At 44.5% G+C, this 23176-nt stretch overlaps 2 protein-coding genes and 1 pseudogene across 2 annotated transcripts; 2 read left to right on the forward strand and 1 right to left on the reverse strand.

The window, feature by feature from the left end:
* Nucleotides 1–865: 865 nt before the first annotated feature.
* Nucleotides 866–6939, reverse strand: LOC101756149 (CRM-domain containing factor CFM2, chloroplastic). Its single transcript, XM_012847887.3, has 12 exons — nt 5987–6939; nt 4731–5520; nt 4512–4642; nt 3875–4174; nt 3645–3798; nt 2678–2970; nt 2462–2593; nt 2245–2367; nt 2042–2149; nt 1773–1971; nt 1563–1693; nt 866–1485 (listed from the first exon to the last, which is right to left on the reverse strand). The coding sequence occupies exons 1-12, from the start codon at nt 6605–6607 to the stop codon at nt 1294–1296; spliced, it is 3174 nt and encodes a 1057-aa protein (XP_012703341.1). The 5' UTR covers nt 6608–6939; the 3' UTR covers nt 866–1293.
* Nucleotides 6940–9036: 2097 nt separating this feature from the next.
* Nucleotides 9037–14639, forward strand: LOC101756696 (ankyrin repeat and SAM domain-containing protein 6). Its single transcript, XM_004975828.3, has 7 exons — nt 9037–9301; nt 10267–10406; nt 11058–11101; nt 11203–11810; nt 12400–12480; nt 12910–12972; nt 14296–14639. The coding sequence occupies exons 1-7, from the start codon at nt 9236–9238 to the stop codon at nt 14353–14355; spliced, it is 1062 nt and encodes a 353-aa protein (XP_004975885.1). The 5' UTR covers nt 9037–9235; the 3' UTR covers nt 14356–14639.
* A 3473-nt stretch (nt 14640–18112) lies between these two features.
* On the forward strand, nt 18113–20568 carry LOC111257958 (annotated as a pseudogene).
* The last annotated feature ends 2608 nt before the right edge of the window (nt 20569–23176 follow it).

Here is a 23176-nt window from a genome sequence, read left to right on the forward strand (position 1 = left end):
AGATTGTCAGATTGATTCCCTTTGAACCAACTGAACCAGAGACACGCCAAACAAAGCATATGCAGCCCAGGGTGCAGTCTTTTTAGAAGCTTTACCTTTCTTTTTCGTGGCGCCCCCGGTCTGCATGTCCCAGGCAGGGCAAAAGCGATTTCGATACAACAACAACGACAACTTGCGTTCGCACCAGGCTGAACGCCAAAAGGCATCCCTTTGTCCTCTTGCAGGGGCAAACTGGCAAAGCGGCAGCGTCAGGTACTCAGGTTTGGGGGAAAACAAAGAGAGCCCAAAGCCGTGCCCCTCGTCTTTCTTCTTCTTTTCAGGGCAGCAAGATACGGCTTTATACACGTACCGCACCACAACAGCCGCATCTAGCACGTACTAGTATATTCACGACATCGATTCTTTCTTTCGTACGACAGATTGCTATAATAAAATGCCGAGAGCAGAGACCGGTTCAGGGTAGCTGTGCAAGCCTGCAACGAAGTGAGAGCTCAACCCCAAACAATGGCAGTTTGCGAGGACAAACCTCTCGTACCTTCACAAAAAGAAGCGCAGGATTTCAGCGCACGGTGTGGCAAAATTTGCTACTAGTCGCATAGGCAGGAGGAGATCTGGTAGTGGCAACTGGAACCTTGGTGTCGTCAGTGCCGAAACAAATCGACAGGTCATGTAGCACCACTGTTCTTGCCCGCCTGCGGTCTGTAGTCTGCACGCTGCAATGGCCAGGCCAGGGCAAACGGATGGATGGATGGATGGCTGATGCGAGCAAAGGTGCTGCCCTCAGTGGGATTCCTGCGGACATCACCGTTGCAGCAGGTCTTTTGCCAGATTCCAGCAGACGGGCGGCACTACCTTGTGCCGGATGTTAACAGCTAACGAGTTTCTGAGGCATTAGGTTTACAGGTTGCAGGAAAATTTACTCAGGTCGTTCTAATATCTACAGGGAAGAAGATAAGACACTACAGCTAAAACATGCCCATGTCTGCGTTCTTATCTGCACAACCGGAAGAGCCTCGAATGGATAATAATTGGATGTAATGGCCCAGGAAAACGAAGAGAAAGGAAAGATGCGCAGCCGCCAACAATTGCGACGGCGACAAAGAAATGCATCGACACTTCGACAGCATGGCACAACTACGTCAGCAAGCAGTTCTTCCACACGTTGCTCTTACGCAGCTTCAGTTCTTCGCTGCATACATGCGCTCTATATGTGTATGATCCACTAATCCACCGGCAAAAACAGTACGATTCCTCCGTAACACATGATCAGTGGGGAGGTTATCTGGGATCCAGCTATCCTGACTCGCCAGGAAGCAATCCACACTCTAACCTGATGGCCTCCAGGAGCTGAGGCGATATCACCTCCTTTTCTTCTCCATTTGCACTATTTTCCATTGAGCTTTTCTGGGCCACTTCTGCTCCCCAACCTCTGTACAAGATCACTTTGTTCGTTTCTCGTGACACTAGAACCGATCCTGTCGCCTCCTGTTTCCATTGGACATCAAAGAAGCTCAGATGAATTCAGGGTATTCAGGATCTATTCCATGTTACAACTTACATACCTCCAGTTCTGATATCAGTTGCTGGATTGGAGTCCCATCAGCTCTGTTCTTAATATTCACAATAGCAAGAGGGTGCTTCTTGAAGTGTGTTTTTATTGTTTTTGCAACCCCCGTGATGACATTATTCCTCCCTAAGACATAAATCAGATGCTTAGCGAAGCAGTTAAAAGTTAGTGCAGACAATAGCTCGGATAAGATCAAGAAAGATACCTATGGAAAGTACTGGTTTTTTCTTCATTTTGAGCGCTTGCTTCCTTAGCATAAGCCTTTCTTGATTTGTGAGTGGTGTTGCTCTCAGAGGCAAGAGAGGATCAGATTCCAGATCAAATTTTGATGCATCCACATCTTTTGAATCTCCTTCACTATGACTATCTGGATTGAATGTCACAGTAGAGCCATACTGGTTTTGCTGCAACATTAGTTAATCGGCATCAGCAGGGAACAACAAATGCATATGGTGGGAAAGCAGACAAACTTACATGTCTGTTCAGACCATTGAATGAAACAGTGCTAGATCTCCCAGTCAGGCATGGTGGACTTACGGTCACAGAGGGACCATCTCCAGGCTTGTTGAGACAGACTTTGCTCTGTAAATACAGTGCAGTAGCCACATTAGCTCAGATAAACTGATTGTAAAGAACCAAACTATAATGTATGGATTCCATAAGGGAGGACAAATGACCTGCATATCATTGTCATCAAAAGGAGCTCCAGACTTTGTTAAATTTAAGGTACCATCCATCTCAACTGAAGTGCACTCCTCAACCTCTGGTTCTGAACTCATGGGAGCAAGTTCAGGCACTTCCTTGACCATTTATATGGAAATAAAACAAATAATCAGGCATTTATGGAATACACTGAGTGGCAATTGAATTACATTCAAGTTTGAATATGTTTACTTCGTTTTTCTGCTGTAGTGTACCGGAGTTGACACTAGGATCATGAATGGCATTGTAATAGTAGCTAGAATTCATCTGGTCCCTCAAGTAGTCAATATTCTTTGACAGATTAAGCACATGAAGCTTCAGGGACTACAATGAACAAGATAAATTATTAAGAATACCAAGGATGCCAGCACAAGAAAATCATAACAAAACAATGGATATAAGACGCACCTTACAACGTTGGTTTTCCATGGAACGCTTCAAAGCATCCCTTTTAGTCAACAAAGTTTTTGGCCTGAGAGTTGATGGCCTCTGGTAGTTCTTTCCTCGATATACTATAATAGCATGCCCTTTGCTCACTTTTTCCACTGCCACCAAAATACCACCACTCTCTGCCTCTAGAGTTCGAGCAGCATATTCAACATCTTTAAGGCTGTGTTCTTTACAGATAATCTTGACAAGTTCTCGATACTTCCAATGAAGATGCATGTTTTCAATAGTTCCATCAAAAACTCCTCTCCTCCCTGCAAATCAATTAAAAGGTGATTTAAAGACCGAAAAATGGAAATAAATGTAAAGCATAAGTGAGCGAGAAAGACATTCCATGGAGAAACTACAGGGATCTTTCCATTGCCCTAGCTACACAATATAACCTTTCCCTAAAGATAATCTCTGTATTACATGCCCAGACTTGACATTAACTAAGTGGAACCAGGATGTAAGATGTGTTCCTAAACCAGTTATGCATCTTATTAGGTGCCTTGGCAGGGATAATGCTATTATCCTTGCAACAGGTTGTGTCCCTCCTCCCTCTAGCTCTGTTTGGATGGGGTGAGTGAATTGCTATTGCAGATAAAGTGACAACAGACAAATTGTGATGTATAGGGTTGTATTGAAACAGAAGTTTCCCAGGTGATTCACAGGAGATAAAAGAATAGTTCCAAATTTGTGTGCTTCAAGCAACAAAAAATCACATAGGACCCACCCTGTCAATGTCAGAACTGAGAAATGATCAGAAAGTATTGGAATTGTTGTATCCACAAACTCATTATAGTTCTAGATATAAAGATTTAATACTGTTTTTCAATCAGCTAATCTAGTTAAAGCTAAGATAGGGGCAACCTAATTGTTCGGTATGTAGAGAGTGGAAATTGTATTTTATAAACAATGTTCAGAAATTATCGAGGAGAATACCCACCTAGCAGCAGAAATGGTTTCATCTTCAATCCAACTTTCCTCAACATGTACCTCTCATCTTCCGTGATGACCTCTCTAGTGTCAGCTTTTGAAGGCTGAGATGCATTTTCTAGTTCTTCAAGAAGTTTTTCAGCCTTCTCTTTCTCTGCTATGGCCTGAAAAATATTTGTATATATGTTTAGTCAGACAGCAGACATAAAAGAAAAACAAATATGATAGCTGAAAGCATACCTGAGATAATCTAGTCTCCACATTCTGGGCCACAGTATTAAGAGATTCTGCTCTATTCTCTGAGACAGAAGTTACCTCTTCATGAATTTGTACAGAGACATCACTTGATACCTTCAGTACAGAAGCATCCTGAGCAAGCGTGCTTTCTTCAGCGTTAGGCTTGGTCTTGTAGATTGTAGAACTGCCCCACTTTCTGCGCTTTTCTATTGCCAGAGAAACAGCAGGGGGGAGGAAATCTTTCCCTCTGTAGAATACAATGGACTCCTTATCCCTTGATAATAGGGTTCCACCTGTCAATCCCTGCAACATTTTAAAAAAAATGGGACTTACCATTCTGATTTTGGGAATGGATAATCTAAGTACAATGAAAAAATAATGAAAGCCGGAAGTTCCATATAGATTTGGATAACACCAGATACTAGCATGTATTTTGCCTGATTTCTGATCATATACAGAGGCGATGAACAAGTGTACAAAAAGCAAGTAAGAAGCATACACGACACTTTACATCTCCAAATCTGATGATATATGGCAAGAAACTGAAACTCTGCCACTTCTACCAGAACAATCCAGGAGCACACAAAAAATGTACTGTATGACTGGGCATTGAGCAATGAATTCATTAGTACCTACCTACCTTCAATTCTTCAGTGACGAGCTCACTATCAGTGTTGTGAGCATCTCTCTTGATTGCAATCTTTGCTACCTCGCATCTTTCCCATAGCTTGATCATGGATGCAGCCAACCCTTGAAGGTTACTGCTTCTTCCTGGAAAGTGGACACCACAAAACTAAAACCAGCAATCCTTATCAATATTGTCAAAGGAAGTGGAAAAGAGCAAAGTACCAAACATTACCAAGTGCATAGTGGAAGGGCAAGGGATGAGCTAGTCTCCTAAGGATAGTCATTTCCCTGTCTGTTAGCTTAGGCGGAACACCTGAAGGAAGAAGGCGAAAAGGCCTACGGTATCCTGGCACAATAGCTGGTAATAAATCTGCATCCACTGGAAGGGGATCATACCCCCACCAACCAGAAAACCTTGGGCCCAACCCATCCAGTAATCTATCTGCTTCCTCTGCAAGTTTGACCTCCCCAGGCAACTGTAATCGGAACTTATTTGGAGAACCAACACCAGCCACTAAGGATGATCGATCTCTAGGACCAACTTTACCGAGATGATCAGCATGAGTTTTTACGTGCAATCTTGCATGCTGTTGATTTGGAGCTCCAGCTCTCAAGTCCAAATTGCCCCCGAGTGTATCAAAAACAAGCCGTTTGGTAGATAATATTGGATGAGCTGTATCTTTCTCTCTGCTTAAGCTCTGTTTCAAATATCCTATATTATTATTCTTTCCCTCTCCTGTACTCCTCTGTTCTGCACAAGCTATAACAGGATTCTCGCTACTCTCATGACTGCTATCATGATGAAAACTAGTCTCATCCTCCTCCGCACTGTTACTCAGCGCCTCTGATTCTACACCAGGATCCTCATCCTCATCCCCAGAGCTGCTCTGCTCTGATGATTCTTCGTCAAGAAAACCATCCATCCTTTCTCTGTAATGGAAGTAAGGATACTTATAGTTGGTTCCTCTATATAATATGATGGTGCTCCCAGATCTCCAAATGACTAAACCTCCAGTTTTCCTCTATCACCAAAAAGAAACAGAGCATGTTGAACTGTCAAATGCAAGCCGAGATAGTTGGTTCCAACTATACACTATTTCTCTCCTATGTCTCATTTGTCAAATGGAACTTGAAATGAAAACTACTTCAATGAAGCAATACTTTTCTGAATGCCTAAATTGCTAATACACTACACCCTGATCATATGTGTTCAAATTTCAAAGTCATCAACCCAGTATTTTAACCAGATATTCTGCTCATTTCTTTTCACTGATAGCTTCACACCAAGAGTGTGTGATCATATACTAAGAGCTCAATTGTGCTATCAACTCGGGAAACGAAACTAACAGTGGTGTTCAGGCGTTTGACATAAACAAGCATCATTATATCAAGCAACAACCTAATTTACTAAGCCTGTTGCCCAGGACAACACAATGTTGTACTTGGACATGCACAGCCAGAAGAACAAACATCACAGGGAGCACTCACCTCGAGAATCTCGTGCGTGCGCCTCATGTTCATAGCCCAGACATCCTCGAACCTGATCTTCACGACCTCAGCGTTCCGCCACCGCTCGTGTATCCCGTTCACGATCCCCTCCGTGATGCCCGCCTTTCCCACCTTGAGCCTCTTCCTCACCCTGATCCCGATCCCCTGCAGCCGCCGGAGCTCGTCCCGCGGCAGCGCGAGCTCCGCCGCGGACGGCGGCATCGAAGAAGACCCCGGCGCATCCCTCCCGCGCCCCCTCCCCCGCCGCCGCGTGGCGGAGCCGGCCTCTCCGTCGGCCGTGGCCCAGCTCGGGTCGAGGGTGGAGCCGACGCGGTGGCGCGGGAGCTGGGCCGGGGTGGGCACGAAGATCTCACCGGCCGATGGGGCATCCCCGCTCGTGACCGGCGCCGGAGCGGGGGCCTCGGAACCGGTCTCGAGGTAGCCGAGGCTGCGGAGCTTGTCAGAGATGCGGCGGAGCGCGGACTTGCCGAGGAGCTCCGGCGAGGGGGACGCGGAGGCGGAGGCGATGACAGGTTGGAGGCGGGCGCGGGGCTTGGAGGCGGAGGTGGAGGGGAGGGAGAGGAGAAGAGGGGAAGGGTGCGGGGAGAAGGAGAGGAGCATTTGTTTGCGTGGGAATGGTGGGGTGGGAGTGGAGGGAGAAGACGGGGTTTAACTGAGGAGCCGTGGCGAGATGGAGGATAAGGCGTCGAGAGGAGGGAGATGGAGGGAGGAAGGGGGTGACCGGTGCCTCGAGATGCGTGTTGGTGAATGTTGGTGTCTTCGTGAGCTTGTGTGCGTACCCGATGAAAAAAAACAGAGAGTTCGTGGCGTACAGCACGAAAGAAAAAAAGTCATTTGCGTATAGAAAAGACTGTGTTCAAGGCCTTGCCGCGGGGGTTTTAAATGCCTGTTTCAAAAATCAAAATTGTGGATTCTTGTCATATATCGATGTCTTTGACACTCTGTCAATTTTATTGTAGTATATACTTTTATATCTCATTGCTTTGACATCTTGTTAACTTGACTACACGATGCATTTTATTTCTAAGATACGGTATAGGCCCTGTTTGGAAGGAAGGGGCTAAAATTTAGCCATGGCTAAAGTTTAGCCTCCTCAAATGGGGGGCTAAACTTTAGCATTTTGATTGTCAAAAGACTCTTTTACCCTTATTTACCTCCTCTCCTTTACCCTCTCCTCTCCTTCTTCCTTTACCCCGCGTGTGGTGGCGGTGTTGGACCAGGATCTGCAACCCGATGCCAGCATCGTCGATGGCGTCTCGCTTTCGCCGGTGGCGCCCATGGTCTAGGCGCCCTTCCTGGTGGCGAGTACTAGTATCGTTGGCGCCTTGGTGGTCGTAGCCTTCGCCTGCCATGCCGCCGCCTCCGCTCGCAGCCACGCAACATGGAACGCGCCGCCGGAGGAGAAGGTGGCCAGGGAGGAGGAGGGGCCGCTGGCGGGGAAGGGAGTGCTCTAGGCGTGCGCTCCATGTCCCGGGGGCCGACGACATCGGCGGGGGCAGGTAGGAGGAGGGGAAGAGCGGTAGCGACAAGGATGGGGAGCGAGGATCCGACTGGTCGCCTCGGATCCGGCCGGTCGCCATCGTCCTACTGCTCTTCCCCGTCTCCCGCGCCGACGGGGAGGACGGGCTCGGCGGCGCCGAGAGAGAGGGGGTTGCGGAGGCGGAGGAGGCAGGGGCGGGCCGGAGGCCACGGGGCTGGCCGGAGGCGGCGGGTCGGGCCGGAGGAGGCGGGGTTGCCGGAGGCCGCCGAGGCGGAGGCGGCGGGACCCAGCGGAGAGGAGGCCAGTGGAGGGAAGGCGGCGGTGGCGGGGCCGGCAAGGCGGAGGCGGTGGCGGTGGCGGGGTCGGCGAGGAGAGGCGAGGCTGGGCGAAGCGTGTGGGGAGGAGAGAGGGGAGGGGGGCAGGGGGTGGAAATTGGTCTGGGGGACCACTTTTAGCCCCCTTTAGTCCATTTTAGCACCCCTTAGAGGAGCTAATGGATTATGGGGGTTTAAAGTTTAGCCCTCCATTTTAGCCCATTTTAACCTAGGTGTTTGGGAGGAGAGAGCTAAAATCTGGCTAAAATGGGGGGCTAAAGTTTAGCCCCCCTCCCAAACACTCCCATAGTGAACAATGATGTCAACCTACAACTGTGACAAAAGACATCTCTAGATCAATTTATTTTGCTTCATTGTTTTCCTAAGTAACTTTGAGATTTCTTTTTGTTATAACCTTGGAATGAAGCAACTGAAAATGAGTCACAACACTTGAACTGTGGATAAAAACTACTTCGTGTTACTTTTGCCAAATATGGGAGCATTCTAAAGGTGATTCTTGAACATATACTTCTCCTCTCTAAACTCATTTAGATTTGTACATTGCGAATTATCACATTGTCTTGTTATAATTGGTATAAAGTACTATGCCTGTTTTAAATAAATGATGCTAAAGACTTTTAAATGTACGATATTTACGGTAAGCTAATTATTTTAAATATAAAGAACTAGCTAGTTCTAAACATTATTTACTTATTAAAACGTATACTCCTTAAAAATAATACAAATTCTCAAATGACTTTCTTTTCTATGTTTTGACTTTTGACGTGAAAGGACTCATGGTCTACGGTTTGACTTTACCTTGAATAGTTGAATTTTATACCAACAACGTCCAGAGTAAAAGGACTCTCGATCTCAAGCATCTCATTCTCACGAAAGAAAAACCGTTAGTAGATTCAAAGATCATGACGTGCAGCGGATCCAGTCACGTGGCTAATCCGCCATCGTCTGCGATCCTTGCTCGCCGTGAGCACGTCGCTTCTACCTAGGCTCCTGCAATGATGGCTTGGCTGGAGGCCCTGTAATCTTTCATGTTTTCTTTTCCTTTTTCCGGGCTCTTGCTAACAACTGCGCGTTTCTTTTTAGGTTCTGTACCTTAAACTTAGTTTACTTTGTTTCTTCAAAAAAATAATAAAACTGCAAAGGAAAACAAAACAAATCGGATATACATATATAATTTTCCGTAATAATAATATTGAAAATGCGGTCGAAAAGCGCAAAAGAAGGCCCGCACGGACCTCCGTCTGTGTGCGCAGCGCCACCAAAGCGAGCCCCTCCCCCATCCCGTCCCAAGCGCCGGTAAACTTCCGTCTCCGCGCACGCCCCGATCTCCATTCCCCGAAACCCTAGCCGCCCTCGGCCGCTTCCCTGTCGCGGTCGCGCCCCTCGCCTCTCTGCGCGTGGGCGGCGGCGGAGATGGCCTCGTCGTCGTCGGCGTCCTCGAGGCACCAGGTCACCATCACCCTCGGCCGCAGCGGTCAGGTGAGCCGTCCCTGTCATCATCCCCCGCCAGGGATTTGCCGTCGTTCAGGGTATTGATTAGAAACGGAGCAGAAGAAGAAACGGGGCAGATGATCTGGTGGAGGTCTGTGTAGAGCTATTGGCTAAACTTAGGTCGAATCTAGTGTGCGCGATGTTGCGTATCAGTTTAAGGGACGATATGCGATTTGGGGTGTCAAATTGTCGATGTATTTTGCTGGATTCGATTGTTGTCTGCCGAGGGTACAAAAAACGTACCGTGTCACCTCAACTCAAGGGATGCTAGCAGGTGTGATTTTGTGAAGATGGCTTGATTTGTGGGCGACTGACAACTTCATAGCTTTAAGTTTGACTATTAGGTGTGTGAGCTGGCACAAGCTATGCCTGTATGGTTGTTCTAATGTTGTGGAGTCTAGCAGAGGAATCTCTGGATCTACTGCTGTTTTATTGTTTGCATGTCTCTTCAATATGCTTGGAGAGAACTAAGAGGGGATTGGTAATGGTTGTGAATCGCGGTGGGTGCATTGCTGGAATGAAATGTCAATGGGTGGGATTTGTTTTGCAGATTATGTTCATTCTTGTGTTGCTATGTGCATGAGGTAAGTATCACTTGAATGACTGCATAATATTTTGACTTGGCGAAAAACTACAGAAGCTCATGTAATGGATCTTCTCTTGCAAGCGTTGTTTAGGGCATGCCCTTTCCAGTGGCGTTTATTATCCATATCCGTTGGTTATGTTGAAGATTACCAATCTGCTGTGTCTTGTGTGCACATTCTGCATTCAGATCTTTTATGCTATTAGTGACAAGGTCTAAATTGCGCACGCACGCATACCATATGATTCCTTATTAGTATCATTTGATCATTTTCAGTAAAGCCACTCTCCTTGATGAATTTTGGTATTAGCTTCCCTAATCTTGATGAATTTTTGTATTAGCTTCTTCACCTTTACTTTCTTCACCACAGGTTGTCAAAAGGAGGGCTATATCTGATACTATTAATGATGATGAAGTGCCATTCTCAGGGAAAAAGCGATCTTTGAGGGAGAGATTAGGAACTAATGTGGCTGATTCTGATTTTTATGAAAGCCGGCATAGAAACAAAAGGTATCTTTCTTGGATCTGCTATTTCCATTGTTTTTAAATGCTGCAAATTTCTTAGCTACATTGTAATACCCAAAGGATTCTTTGCGCATCACATAAGGACATAATTCTTTGCCCCAATTGTGTGTCATGGCATTAGCTTCACGATGCTAAATTCTTAATCACTCGCACTTGCCTAAATGCTTCTTATGTATTAAGTGTAAACTTCAGTGCATCATGTAGCCTGTGTATTTGGATTACCGCTATTACTATCATTTTTTTACAATTTATTGGTGATCATCATCATCATCTTAAGCAGATGTTATTAATTTACTGAAGACTTGGGTACTGTTTTCTCTTCGAGTGTGGCATTGACTTTATTATCACCTCAATTCCCTAATTTAACTCTTGTTCATATTTTAGCAAATCAGCATATCTATGTATATGGACATGCACTTGTCATCCACTAAGCTACCCTCCGTTGCATATTGCATCCACTTTTCTTTGCCTTATTTTATCTTAAATTTGTAAATCATTTGCTTTTGAAAGGCCATAGTACACGTGGTCCCATTTGTGTTCGTTTTTTGTCACATTCCCTCACTGCCAGCTTTAGGTCACTTCTTCTGTAACTTGTAATTGATTGCTTAGCACTGTGGTTGCACTTACACTTTGCAGGCAACAGACAGAAAGTAATAGCTCCCTTGGAGATGATGGTTCAGGTGATAATAAACCTTAACTTCTAGTATTCGTTCACTAAGATTTGAATTGAAGATGTCCGACACTACTTACATTATTGCATTGGCCTGCAAAATATTTGAAGATCGCCATGTCGGCAAGGATGACCTGAGACTGAAACTTATGAGGAAAGGCTTGTTACAGAGGAGCAATGGTGGCGCAGAACAGAATGGAGTGGATCTCCGTGAAAAGCTTTCCCGAAACCATAAGAATTTGCCGAGATACGATGCAAGTGGCCGTGCTCCAGAATCAAGGGCTAGGTATGATATGAGAGACAACCCCGTAGAGTTAAGGTCTAGATATTCTTCGAGGGAGGGTGTCCTAGCATCAAGACCCTCTCCTGTTGCAAGTCGAATTCCTTCTGCAAGAAGTGTGGATGATTTGTTGAAGTTGGATTCTTCAAGAAAACCTTACTCCTCATGGACAGCCGATGGTTTGAGGCACAGATCACCTGAAAGGCTTACAAGTGTTCGGGGTGATGCGTCTCCACCAAGAGCTTTTGATCAGATTAGGCCCATGCCATCCCATAGATCTGCTGGTTCTTTAAGACCTCAAAGTCTTATTACAAGAGATGCTCCTGACACATCAAGAACCCAAACTTATGCTGGCAAATCCACCATTTCTGTCGATACAGTACCGAAAGCTAATGGAATCACTCCGTCTAGTGCAGCTCTGCCTACAGCCCCTGTTATGGTTTGTATCTGCACTTCCTCTCATAGACCTGAATTTACCAAGGCTTCTGAGGAAAGAAAGGAATTTTTGGATCCAACTTCATTGTTTTATTTGCGCCAATATTTTCAAAATGTTTCCTAAATCACATCTGCCATCTGGTCTACAATGCTGCTGGCGTTATGAAATTAACATTAAACCAGAATGTAAAGTTATGACATAGTATCTATCTCTGACAGTAAGGTCCTTGTTGCAAGCTTAGTCCTGGTGGTATATTTGCTCATTTTTGAGGTTATTTGTTGCTTGTATCAGGAATCTTCTTACAATTTAGAACACCAACAACCTTCTGAAGTTAACATCATTGAAACATGATCATTCGTTGCTGCTTCTGATACTGCTTATTGAAACTTGCTATGATTATCAAAGAAAAAACAAATTTGAAACAGATGCAACCTGTTAACTTTTGTTCAGTTTGCCCGTGGTTATCTAGGAATCCAAGTTCCTTACCCAAATTGTACTAACAAATTTTATGGAGTGACATGAATTTTATTAGTCTATGCAATCCTTCACTAATGTTTGTGCTTGTTATACATTGCTTTATGCTATTTTGCAGACAGAAGTCCCACAAACGGTTACTGGATTGCTGAATTCTCTGGGACTTGAGAAGTATCTTGTTCTCTTTCAGGCTGAGGAGGTAAGCTTCGATTACTAAATTATTTGCTTCAATCTATTTAATTATTTTCTCTGTGTAGATATGATGCGTTTTATTTCAATTCTCTTCTTGTACCTTTGCATGGGTTATGAACAAGCTCTTGCTGTTTTCTGAAAGCTTGTTAATTCGTAGAACTTTGCAGTTTTGTTCTGAGGTCCTCTGTCATTATTCTTGCGTCGTTATCTATTTCTATTTCATTGATACAGCTTCATGTTTTTTACCTGTTTTCTGATGGGATAGTTCAAGAGTTGTCACCTTTTTTTTTAAAAAAATATACCAGATCCAGATATTCTATGTGATTATTGTGATGATAGACTTGGATTTATGAGATTATTGGGGTGCATAGACTTTATGCGATTATTGTGACAACATTACATCCTTTTTTGGGGCATGCTATTTTATTTTTTGCAGGTGGATATGGCTGCATTGAGGCAAATGGGAGAGAGCGATCTCAAAGACATGGGGGTACCTATGGTAGGTGGGAAGTGTGCTGCCTTTTACTATTTGCCGTGCTCTGCCTTTTACTATGTACCATGCTAGCATGGAAAAATATTAGCATCTCTGCGGAAAAGCAAATATGATCTTAAGGATGATGACATTTTCCCCCCAAAAGGACACTTGTGCATTTGCTAAATTTATCAAGGATCCATAGATATTAAACTTATTAGGATGTGGACTTGCCAAAATGCGTGCAAAGATGTGAGCGCATGCTGTTTTAGGGCTTCTAAGACAAGAAAACAAATCAAATGGAGAACTGTGGTGATTGGAATGAAAACACCTGCTTTGCTACATTTCATTTCTGAGATGCACTTGGTAGGTGTTCAATGCAAACAGTAAGGCCACCTGGTTCTTTTCTGTCAAAAAGTAGAATCATACTGTTTCTGTTAGCAAAGTAAATTGATTTCCTTTTTTTTAGAAATGGAGCTGCAGAGCTTATCTAGAATATACTATACTATATTACATGCTTTTGCCATAACATTGGATATAATGGCTAGAAAAAGTAGGCAGAAGACAATTACTTCGTTTCTTCTCAAACAAGAGGGCTTTGTGTTGTGCTATTTAACATCTCTGCTAGCAAGTTTCTATTTACTCATCATCCAGTAGAAATGAGCTGATGTCTCAACTCTCAATATGGGGGAAATAAAGGTGCAACCTGGGTTTATAGACTCACCATTCCAACCAGTGCTCTTAAGGTGGTACCTTTGGTGCCTTGGGTGTGCCTAGGTGACAAGGATTGACTAGGCTTCCCGTGGCACCTTATCACCATGACGGGGATTTAAGAACACTGATTCCAACTACTGTTGGGAAGAGTGGCTATGTTAAGAATATTTTTGCTGAAAATTGAACCTGCATAGTATCTTCCAGAATTTAAAAGGCCTTACTGTTTGCATTGACCACCTACCAAGTGCATCTCAGAAATGAAATGTAGCAAAGCAGGCGTTTTCATTCCAATCACCACAGTTCTCCATTTGATTTGTTTTCTTGTCTTAGAAGCCTTAAAACATTGTTCAACTAGGACCAATATTCTTCAGCTGCAAACCTTGTTTAAAACAAATTACTGTTTCTTACAAGGAAAACAATGTTATGCTATGTGTTTCTAATTTTCTATGCTAGTCTACATTGTTTTCTTGTGTATTTTGGTTGCAACTCTGGATCCTCCAGTTGATTGGTTATAACTTAGCCCTAAACACATAATCTTCAACAATTTCTTGAAAAGGTTTATTGCGATGTATTTTTTTTCTGAACCAGTTGTTTGTCTAGTTGAATATGATTTTGATGAATGTTTTTTTTACAAAGGGCCCGAGGAAGAAGATTCTCCTTGCATTAGGTCCTCAGTCAAAACAACGGCAAAGATGAGCAGCATGGTCTGGGTATTGGAAACTTGAAAACATTTGTTGGCAACCACAAATTGTTGATGTAACTTAAGAATGCCTTATTGCAGATCTTGTATATCTGTAGTGTTTTGTCTTAGTTCTCCCTTTTGTTGCTGATAGATTAAGTTCGTGCCTTTGTTGACACGTGTAAAGTCTTATCTGTCAGCTGTTAAGAATAGCAGGCTTGAAACAGGTGGAGAATTACCAGTCTGGAATTTGGTGGGGGATATATGAGAACGGCCATGGTCGCAGTGCATCTTTCATATATGATAGCATTGGTGATCGATTGATCCATCATCAGTCACTGCAGGTTCACCGTTTACATGCAGAAAGGGAATCAAACCTAACGTTATACTATGTTCATTGCTCATCATAGTTTGAAAATTGAAACTGAATATCTAGTTATGTCAACTTGAATCCTGTGTTTTGATTTTTTTAGTTCATAGATGTTAGTGTGCATTTAGGAGCCAACTGCCAAGTTCAACATTTATTCAAACTCATAATACAACATTTCAAATAAACTAGTATTTTATATGAAAATGTTGGAACCGTACACACAAAATATTGAACATGTATAATTAAATGTTGATTTTTTTTAGATCATATACACGAAGTATAGTTAGTATCTATTTCGTTTTCAAATTGTAGGCTGTTTTGACTCTCGTAGGTTATAGATACTATTATGCACACTAACGGACGGATTATTTGCACTGCACACGCAAACACACACCTACACGGCCACACACATCAACGCCACCCCTATGGCCCTATGTGCAAGCTAACCTACAAGCTATAGACAAACCATGCATCCTTGTGGATATTGACAAAGTTACATCAAAGTATTGTGGTCATGTATATCAAGGGTCTGTTTGTGACCTTGTGACTGCTCCGTTTCAGAAATAATAGTTCACTCTAACTTCACTTTCCTTCAACTCCACTTCACCAAATCTATAAAAATATGAAGCCGTTGCGCCTGTTTAGCAAATGAGAGAACTCCAACTCTAAGATCATGATGTTTTTATGTGCATTGTCTATTATACTCCTGTAGGACTTACGTGTCAGTGTACATTGAAGACTGGCTTGGCGATTGGTGTCCGGTGTTGTGGGTTACTGGGTATAACCCATTCGCCACCTTGCCCTTTGCCTGTCTCGCGAGTTCCGGACTCCACGGCGAATGGCGGCGTCACCTCGCCCTTCGCCAGTCATGCGCCACCTTTCCGCAGCAGCCCTGCGCTGCCCGTAGGTACCAATTTTGCTCCGGTAGGCGCCAACACCCCTGATCGTTTGCCTCAGGAATCGAATTCCATCTATTTGTGAAAGCATAGGAAGGCGCAGGCACAACAGCATCCCTCTCCAGCGGGTAGCGGCGGGTTGGCAAGTGGTGGCCGGGAAAGCGAGCGAGCAGAGCAGGAGCAGAGGCAACGAGGGCGGGGGAGGCGTACCTCGATTTGATTCCAGTGGATTGCGTGGAGGAGCGACCCCGCGGGCTCCGATGGAGCGCCCCGGCGAGCTCCGGCAGCAGTGCCCCGTGGGCGGCGGAGTAGCCTCGACGGCCGCGAAGGAGCGGCCCAGCGAGCGCCAGAGATCGCGGGTCCTCGACGGCCGGTGGAGGCGCAGCCCCGACGGCGGAGGAGCGACCCCGCGGGCTCCGATGGAGCGCCCCGGCGAGCTCCGGCAGCGGTGCCCCACGGGCGGCGGAGCAGCCCCGAATGCCAGCGGAGGAGGCGACGGCAGCGTGACCCGTCCAGCGACAGCGACCCGACCGCGGATGGCAGGGCGGCGCGAGCTCGGTGAACAGGGGAGAATGGAAGGAGGCGACGGGAGGAGGGCACGGAACTGTTTTGTTTTGCGAACCGGTATACCGTGTAACATGTGGTATGATGGTTAATTACTCCTAACTCTAAGAGAAGGTTTGAAAGCGGAGTTTTCGAAGCATCCCTTAAGGTGCTCCAGAAGGAGTTGGTGCTAGTGAAGTTGGAGGTGTTTGACAAAATGAATCTGAAGCGGAGCTGCAAAACTTGAAGTGGAGCAGTCCCACACATATCCTAAGTGTTGATTGGTTTTTAAAAAAAATGAAGACAATCAAAATATATTTATATTGGATCTAAGTAGCACGATGGTTTGAATGGAATTCAAAACTATTTATGATTTGAAAGAAAATTATAGTCGAAGTTTCGAATTCAACAGGAATCTCTCCGTCCACACAGCATAGCAGCAATGCGCGCCGACACCCGTCGTTGAATAATTTATTTATTTTCCTTTAGGATACGGATAGGAATCCTGAGTTTGGAAGGCCAAGCTACTCGGCCTAATAGGTAGACAAAACTTAAGGGGTTTTTTACACCCTGCTAAAGTTTAGCACCTGTCACATTGGATGTTTGGATACTAATTAGGAGTATTAAACATAGGCTAATTATAAAACTAATCGCACAGATGGAGTCTAATTCGCGAGACGAATCTATTAAACTTAATTAGTCCATGATTTGACAATGTGGTGCTACAGTAACCATTTGCTAATGATGGATTAATTAGGCTTAATAGATTCGTCTCGCGAATTAGCACAGGGTTATGCAAATAGTTTTATAATTAGCTCATGTTTAGTCCTCCTAATTAGCATCCGAACATCCAATGTGATACTGCTAAAGTTTAGCATCTAGTATCCAAACACCCCCTTAGAAGGGCCATCCAGATTTTATTCCCCGAGTGCGCAGCCAGAGCTCGCGGCGCCAGAAGTTGGACTGGGCTGAGAAGCCTGGTTAAGGCCCCGTTTGGTCCCAGGATTAAAGTTTAGTCATGTCGAATGTTTAGATACTAATTAGAAGTATTAAATATAGACTAATTACAAAATTAATAGGCTAATTCACGAGATGAATCTATTAAGCCTAATTAGTCCATGATTTGACAATATGATGCTATAGTAAACATGTGCTAATCATGAACTAATTAGGTTTAATAGATTTGTCTTGCGAATTAGCCTCTATCTATGTAATTAGTTTTATAATCAACTCATATTTAGTCCTCCTAATTAGCCTCAAGATATTCGATGTGACATGGATTAAACTTTAGCTCAAGGATCCAAACACCCCCAGGACGTATTCAGTCGGGTCGCCCTATTTACTTGGTCGTGGCGTTCTGCCCCTTGCCCCGCAGCAGCTAAAGAAGCAGATTAGGGTTTCGTGGCGTAGCGGCGACAAATCCGTGCGCTCAATTTCTTGTGCAGGTCGGAGGCGGAGCTTGAGGCGGAGGCGGAGATGGAGATTGAGGCAGAGGGGAATAGAGGCAACTAAGGGGAAGACGAAGCAGCAAATAGGCTTCCGACGCGGAGGTTGCGTGAAAGTGTTGAGTTGAGGAATGTGGATTCCAGTGTGGAGGTTGCGGAGCTGCAGAAGGGGATGAAGGAAACTAATTTCGATCCGGATGACAAGGAGAGGGAGGTGGTGAGGAAAGGAGAGGAAGTGGTAGAACCCGACCAGGAAGAGACAAAGCGGGGGTATGAGAAGTATTTGAGTGGAAGAGGAGGAACGAGGAGCAGGAGCGTGTTCGGGTCAGGAGGGTGAGAAAGTGGGTCAGCCGGGCCTCTGCGCCGCCCCCGAGGTTTCAGTACAAGGAGAAGAGGAGGGCGAGAAACTCTGGAGGTGAAGAGGAAGTTAGAGTAGTGCAGGGACTGCTGAATCGCCTGAAGGAGGTTTTAGTAGAGATAAAAGAAATTGGTGGGGTTCACCACCAAGGTGGATTTGGCGATGCGGAATTCAAAGGAAGGCCATGCCACGGAGGTGGATTTGGTGATGGGGAATTCAAAGGAAGGCCACGCCACGGAGGTGGATGCGATGGGGAATTTAAAGGAAGGCCATGCCATGGAGGTGGATTTGGCGATGGGGAATTCAAAGGAAGGTCATGCCACGGAGGTGGATTTGGCGATAGGGAACTCAAAGGAAGGCCTGAAAGGTGACAGGTCACGGAAAGGAAAAGAGGCGAAAAAGGGGAGAAAGATACAGAAAGGGTTGGCGAAGTACGAGGAGTGGAGGAGGAAGAAGGATGAGGAAGAGCGTCATCGGGATCCAGAGGAACTAACAGTGCGTTATGCCTATGAAGCAAGGTTGTTTGAAAAAAGTTGGAACATGATCTATCCGACCGGCTATGGTTGCTTCGAGGACAACAGTGAGTGACTTGTTAACTACTCGCGTTCTCAATTTGCATGTTAATTACTTGCTCAATTAGTTCAGGTTTCTTTGGTCCAGTTTTACATGTATCTTGGACGATTTCATACTTGCTACTAGTTGTTACCATGATGTCTTTAATGTATATAAGAGTGATTCATGCGGTAGGATCAGAATCGGACCAATGATGCAATCCATGCACATGTTGACTGAGTGCTTACTACGGCTTGTGCTTGTCTATTGGATTTAATACCCTTACTCATTTGAAATATCCTACAACTCTATGCAGCATATATCCCTTGCAAGCGATATACATTTAATCCTGCGCCACATGGTGGTTTTAAGCGCGATACTCTACAGGTATTTTCTGTCAAGCTAAGGTCGAAGAATTAACAGGAGGTTTACAGTGGCCGCTCAATGTGTTCGGTATGGTTGCCCTACGCGACTCATTAGATCACAACCGCAATGTTATCTTCAAACGTGAAAGGGATAACTGTCAAACCCTCGCTGATGAGATCTGTAGTATTCCTACTTGCCACAATTCTTTTTTTTTCCTGTGCTGCCTTTTTCCTACACACTTTCTCATGCATTTTGTCTCTTAAGTTATTGTTACCATGGAAGCATGCATGGAGTTTCTTCATTCAATAATCTTAGTTTCGCCATCTAATTCTATTATTGACCGTCTTTAATTAGCTTTAAAATAGTGCACAGTGCTGCAATATTGTCCTGCGTAGAAATTACCATGACTCCCACGTGTAGAATTGCCATGCCTATTACCACATACTAACCATGTAGAGAACTCTAACAAACAATGGAGAAAGGCGCAAATGAGGTGGGCATATCATAAAATTCAGTCATGTGGTTGATCATAAAGATAGGTGGACATCTTATAGCATAGCACAAGTCAGGCTCAACTAATCACTAATTCAAATCGGCACACACTCATGAGACTAGTAATTACGGATTTAAGACATTGATTGAACTTGGTACTTCACACTTATGAGGTTCATTCTGTAGTGAATACATTACTGGCGTCAGGTATAAGCCTTTGGAAGATGCATATGATTTGCAATTTGTTCCTGACTGTCACACCCTATGAATAATAGGCTTTTTTGCATGTGCCCCACAATGAATTGGCAGCATGGTACCTAGTAGTTTCGTGTTAATTTCCTTTGCATTTTAGCTAGAAAGATGTTTCAATGTTGTTTGCAAGGTTGGAAAACAAATATTCTAAATAAACTTCTTTAATATGTTTTGATGTTACGTGCACTGGTAAGTTCCTATGCTTTTGTTTTTTGCTGATGAGTTATGCTAGCATTTGTCTCCAATGATTTGTGTTATGCACCTTGCATCATTTATGCTATGAATTTTGTTTTCACCATACCATTTCAGTGTTCTGTTGCAATGTGTGCCTCTATTTCACTTCAGTTTACTTACTCTTTTAATGATGTTGCATGCAGAATCCATATTTTGTACTGACTGGTCCTGTGCGTGGTGTTGTGTTTGGTGATCCTGTGGTCTTGGAGGTTTTGTTGTATGTGAGGGGCACTACTGAGTCTGATGACAAAGAATTAAACCTGCTAGCTTATGGTCTTACCAATTTATATACTAGCGCACATAATTCGCTTCTGCTCGAGGAGTCATACACTAGCAGGCTTAGCACACTGGACTTTGAGCTCGGCCATATTGTTTTTTCCGTGGAAGCTACAATCAGTGTGAAAGTGATTTCTGGCCCACCAGATGGTTTTTATGGCGAGTTTGTTGCCTTTACTGATGTTTTAAAACGTGAAATCGTACTGCACAATTCTGGAGTTGAGGAGCTGCATCTTGCTGGTGATGAGATCAACCTTTCACGGAGTGTTGTTTCTGTTGAAAGCTTTGGAAAGCTGATGGTTTCTGTTAGGGCTTCGGACGGTTCTGTTACCTTAACGGGGACAAAGGAGTTCAAACCTCTGGAAAAGGGTACAACCACTAGAGTGCTTCGTATTCCCGAGTTGGGCCAATTGGAAATCACTGTGGCCTGGTCCCTTTTCTCTTAGTCGAAGATTTAGATAGCTATCTATGTGTAGCTAGTGCTCCAAGGTACGATGTTGAAGGTGCGATGCTTAGTAGGTGGCGTTGAACCTGTTACTGTCGCTTTTTATTTTGTCGTAGCAATTTGTACTGCTACCTATGAGACTAAAACATGTTTGGCTGTGGTTGGAAGCTAGATATGATGTCGTGTATCACATCTATTCTGTTATGAGCAATGTGATGATTGATTTAGTACCCTTACCCTATGAATACTTGGTAGTCAATGGAGCTGAAATCGCGTGTGTGCCTGCGTGGAACTGTCCTTTATATCGCATCCTCGCTTTATGGTGTCTTTACTGCTGCCCTAGTTTCTAAAACAAAATACTGGCACCCTAGAATTGAACAGGAGAAATAAAGCTAAGCGACGGAAAAATCAAACTGCTGTTAGAACAGCGTTTCCTATTCGTGCCATTTCTGTGGAAATCAGAATCAATATTGGGTAGTGGAAAGGGTGTAGTTAGGAGCTTGTTACCATCAAGAGAGCATGCTGCCATCGACTCATCCCGTAGAATTTTGAGAGGAAACAATAGCAACGCAAGATATGAAAAACCGCTTGAGCATTCTCAAGCAGCAAGTTTGCAAGTGGATTTGCCATTGGGGTTGAGGCAGTCAACTTCTGAAAGGGTGAACATGGGAAAGGTTAAAATGTAATCTCCCTCCAATAGATTGCAAAAAAGAGGAAGGATCGGTCTTGTCAACGGTAAAGCGTGGCCATTTAGCAACCTCTACTTCTAAAGAGAACACAAGCAATACAAAATACAAATGATGAACATAGAACTAAGATTTAATACTTCAGAGGCAGGGTGGTTTGAATCTGAACTGTTGGGAATGTATACTAGGGGGTCATCAAGAACCCGTCCTCTAGGATTAGTCACATCAACATATTCACCTATGGGTGCGGGTGCTCACATGTTTGGCACCCAATGAGTGTGGATGTGAGTGTAGAATTTCACCCATGGGTCCAAACCCGACCTGACCTATATTGGGTCGGGGTGGGTGTAGAATTTCACCCATGGCTGCCCAAAATCTCTTAAGACTTTAACCCTAACCTTTGTTGAAGTATTAAATTACACTAATATAATAAAATTTTGATGGTAAATTGTTGATGTATCATGTATTATGAGATGAAGCTTAGATTGCTACCCTTACTAAACTATAATGTCGTGGAACTGTTTATGCACTATCATATTAAACTTTACTATCCTTACTGGACTATTCTTTTGTGAAATGAAACATGAAACTTTGATATGGTGCTCAAATTGCATTTTGTACATCAAATTCGATATCATATGATCATGTTGATATATTTTGAACACTTTACTTATTTAAACAAACCCAGTGGCCACCCAAAACCCGACAGGTGCCCAGCGGGTGTGGGTGTGGGGTAAAAAATTCACCCATTAGCTATTATGGGTGTGGATGTAGCTAGGTGGGGTGGGTTTCATCACAGGTAGGTTTTGCTCCACCCGCACTCACCTGACCCATTGCCATCCCTACACGGGACCCACAATACATGTATAAAAAAATAAAATATAAATGTACCTCTCCTCCCTTCCGCCTTTCATTGGAATCTTCCGTTCTCTCTCCTTGGTAGGTGCCTCTTTCTCCTTTCAGATCGGATCCAGCACAGGTGCTGGGCGTAGCGGCGCGGCCACCGGAGCCTAGGTGTGGCAAGGCAGTGCATTGTGGCGTGGGGCGGAAGCGAAGCAGTGCAGCGCGGGGCCGTGGGCGCCGGTGCTAGAGCGGCGACGCATTGGACACGCAGCACAGCATCGCATGGCCCCCAAATCCTGCGTGGCGTTAGGCTGGGGCTCGCCCATCACCCTCGCGTGTGTGTGAACGTGGAAACAAGCCTACAGGTTCTCCAAGCTCTAACACTCTTCGAATGGTCGGGTAAAGGGGTATAAATAGCTCCAAGTCTAACAACTAATCATTGCAACTTTTGCGTATGACTGACTGATTCGGTGGTGCATCGGGGTAGCACCGAATGAGTCAGTGCATGTCTCCTTAGCTAGTCATTGGGCCACTAATGCCAACTGATGCCCGAGCCCCACATGCATCACCGACCGGTTCAGTGGCATGTGAAGGGCATCACCAAATGAGTCGGTGATCCCTGAGCCACTATCTTCTACTGCCTTCCATGACCGACTCAATCGCTGCTTCAGTTCATTGTGCCCACCGTATGAATCGGTGAGGCCATAAACGTTCTCCAAAACTTCCAAAGCTGATTTTGAGACGGTCGCGAGCCGAGCCAATCACACTGACTGATTATGTGGTGATCTAATGTTGACACTGAATGAGTCGGTAGTCACAGTGCACGCTGTCCTAGCCCTGCTGTTGTCCATGGAAACCGACTGATTTAGAGAAATTCCCACTCATCACCGTATGAATCGGTGAACTGTGTTGGTGCACAATTCCAGTAGGATTCGCTTCAAATTTTCACGTCTCTAGATTTTTGCTATCATTTGGATGCCATAGAATTTCTTTAAGTCTTTCATTTTGTTCTCATTTTGATGGCTTTGAAATTCATCCATGGGACTTTTTTTTAATCACACGGTACAGACCTAGACACCA

The sequence above is a fragment of the Setaria italica genome, chromosome VII (assembly GCF_000263155.2).
Source record: "Setaria italica strain Yugu1 chromosome VII, Setaria_italica_v2.0, whole genome shotgun sequence".
Taxonomy (NCBI): domain Eukaryota; kingdom Viridiplantae; phylum Streptophyta; class Magnoliopsida; order Poales; family Poaceae; genus Setaria; species Setaria italica.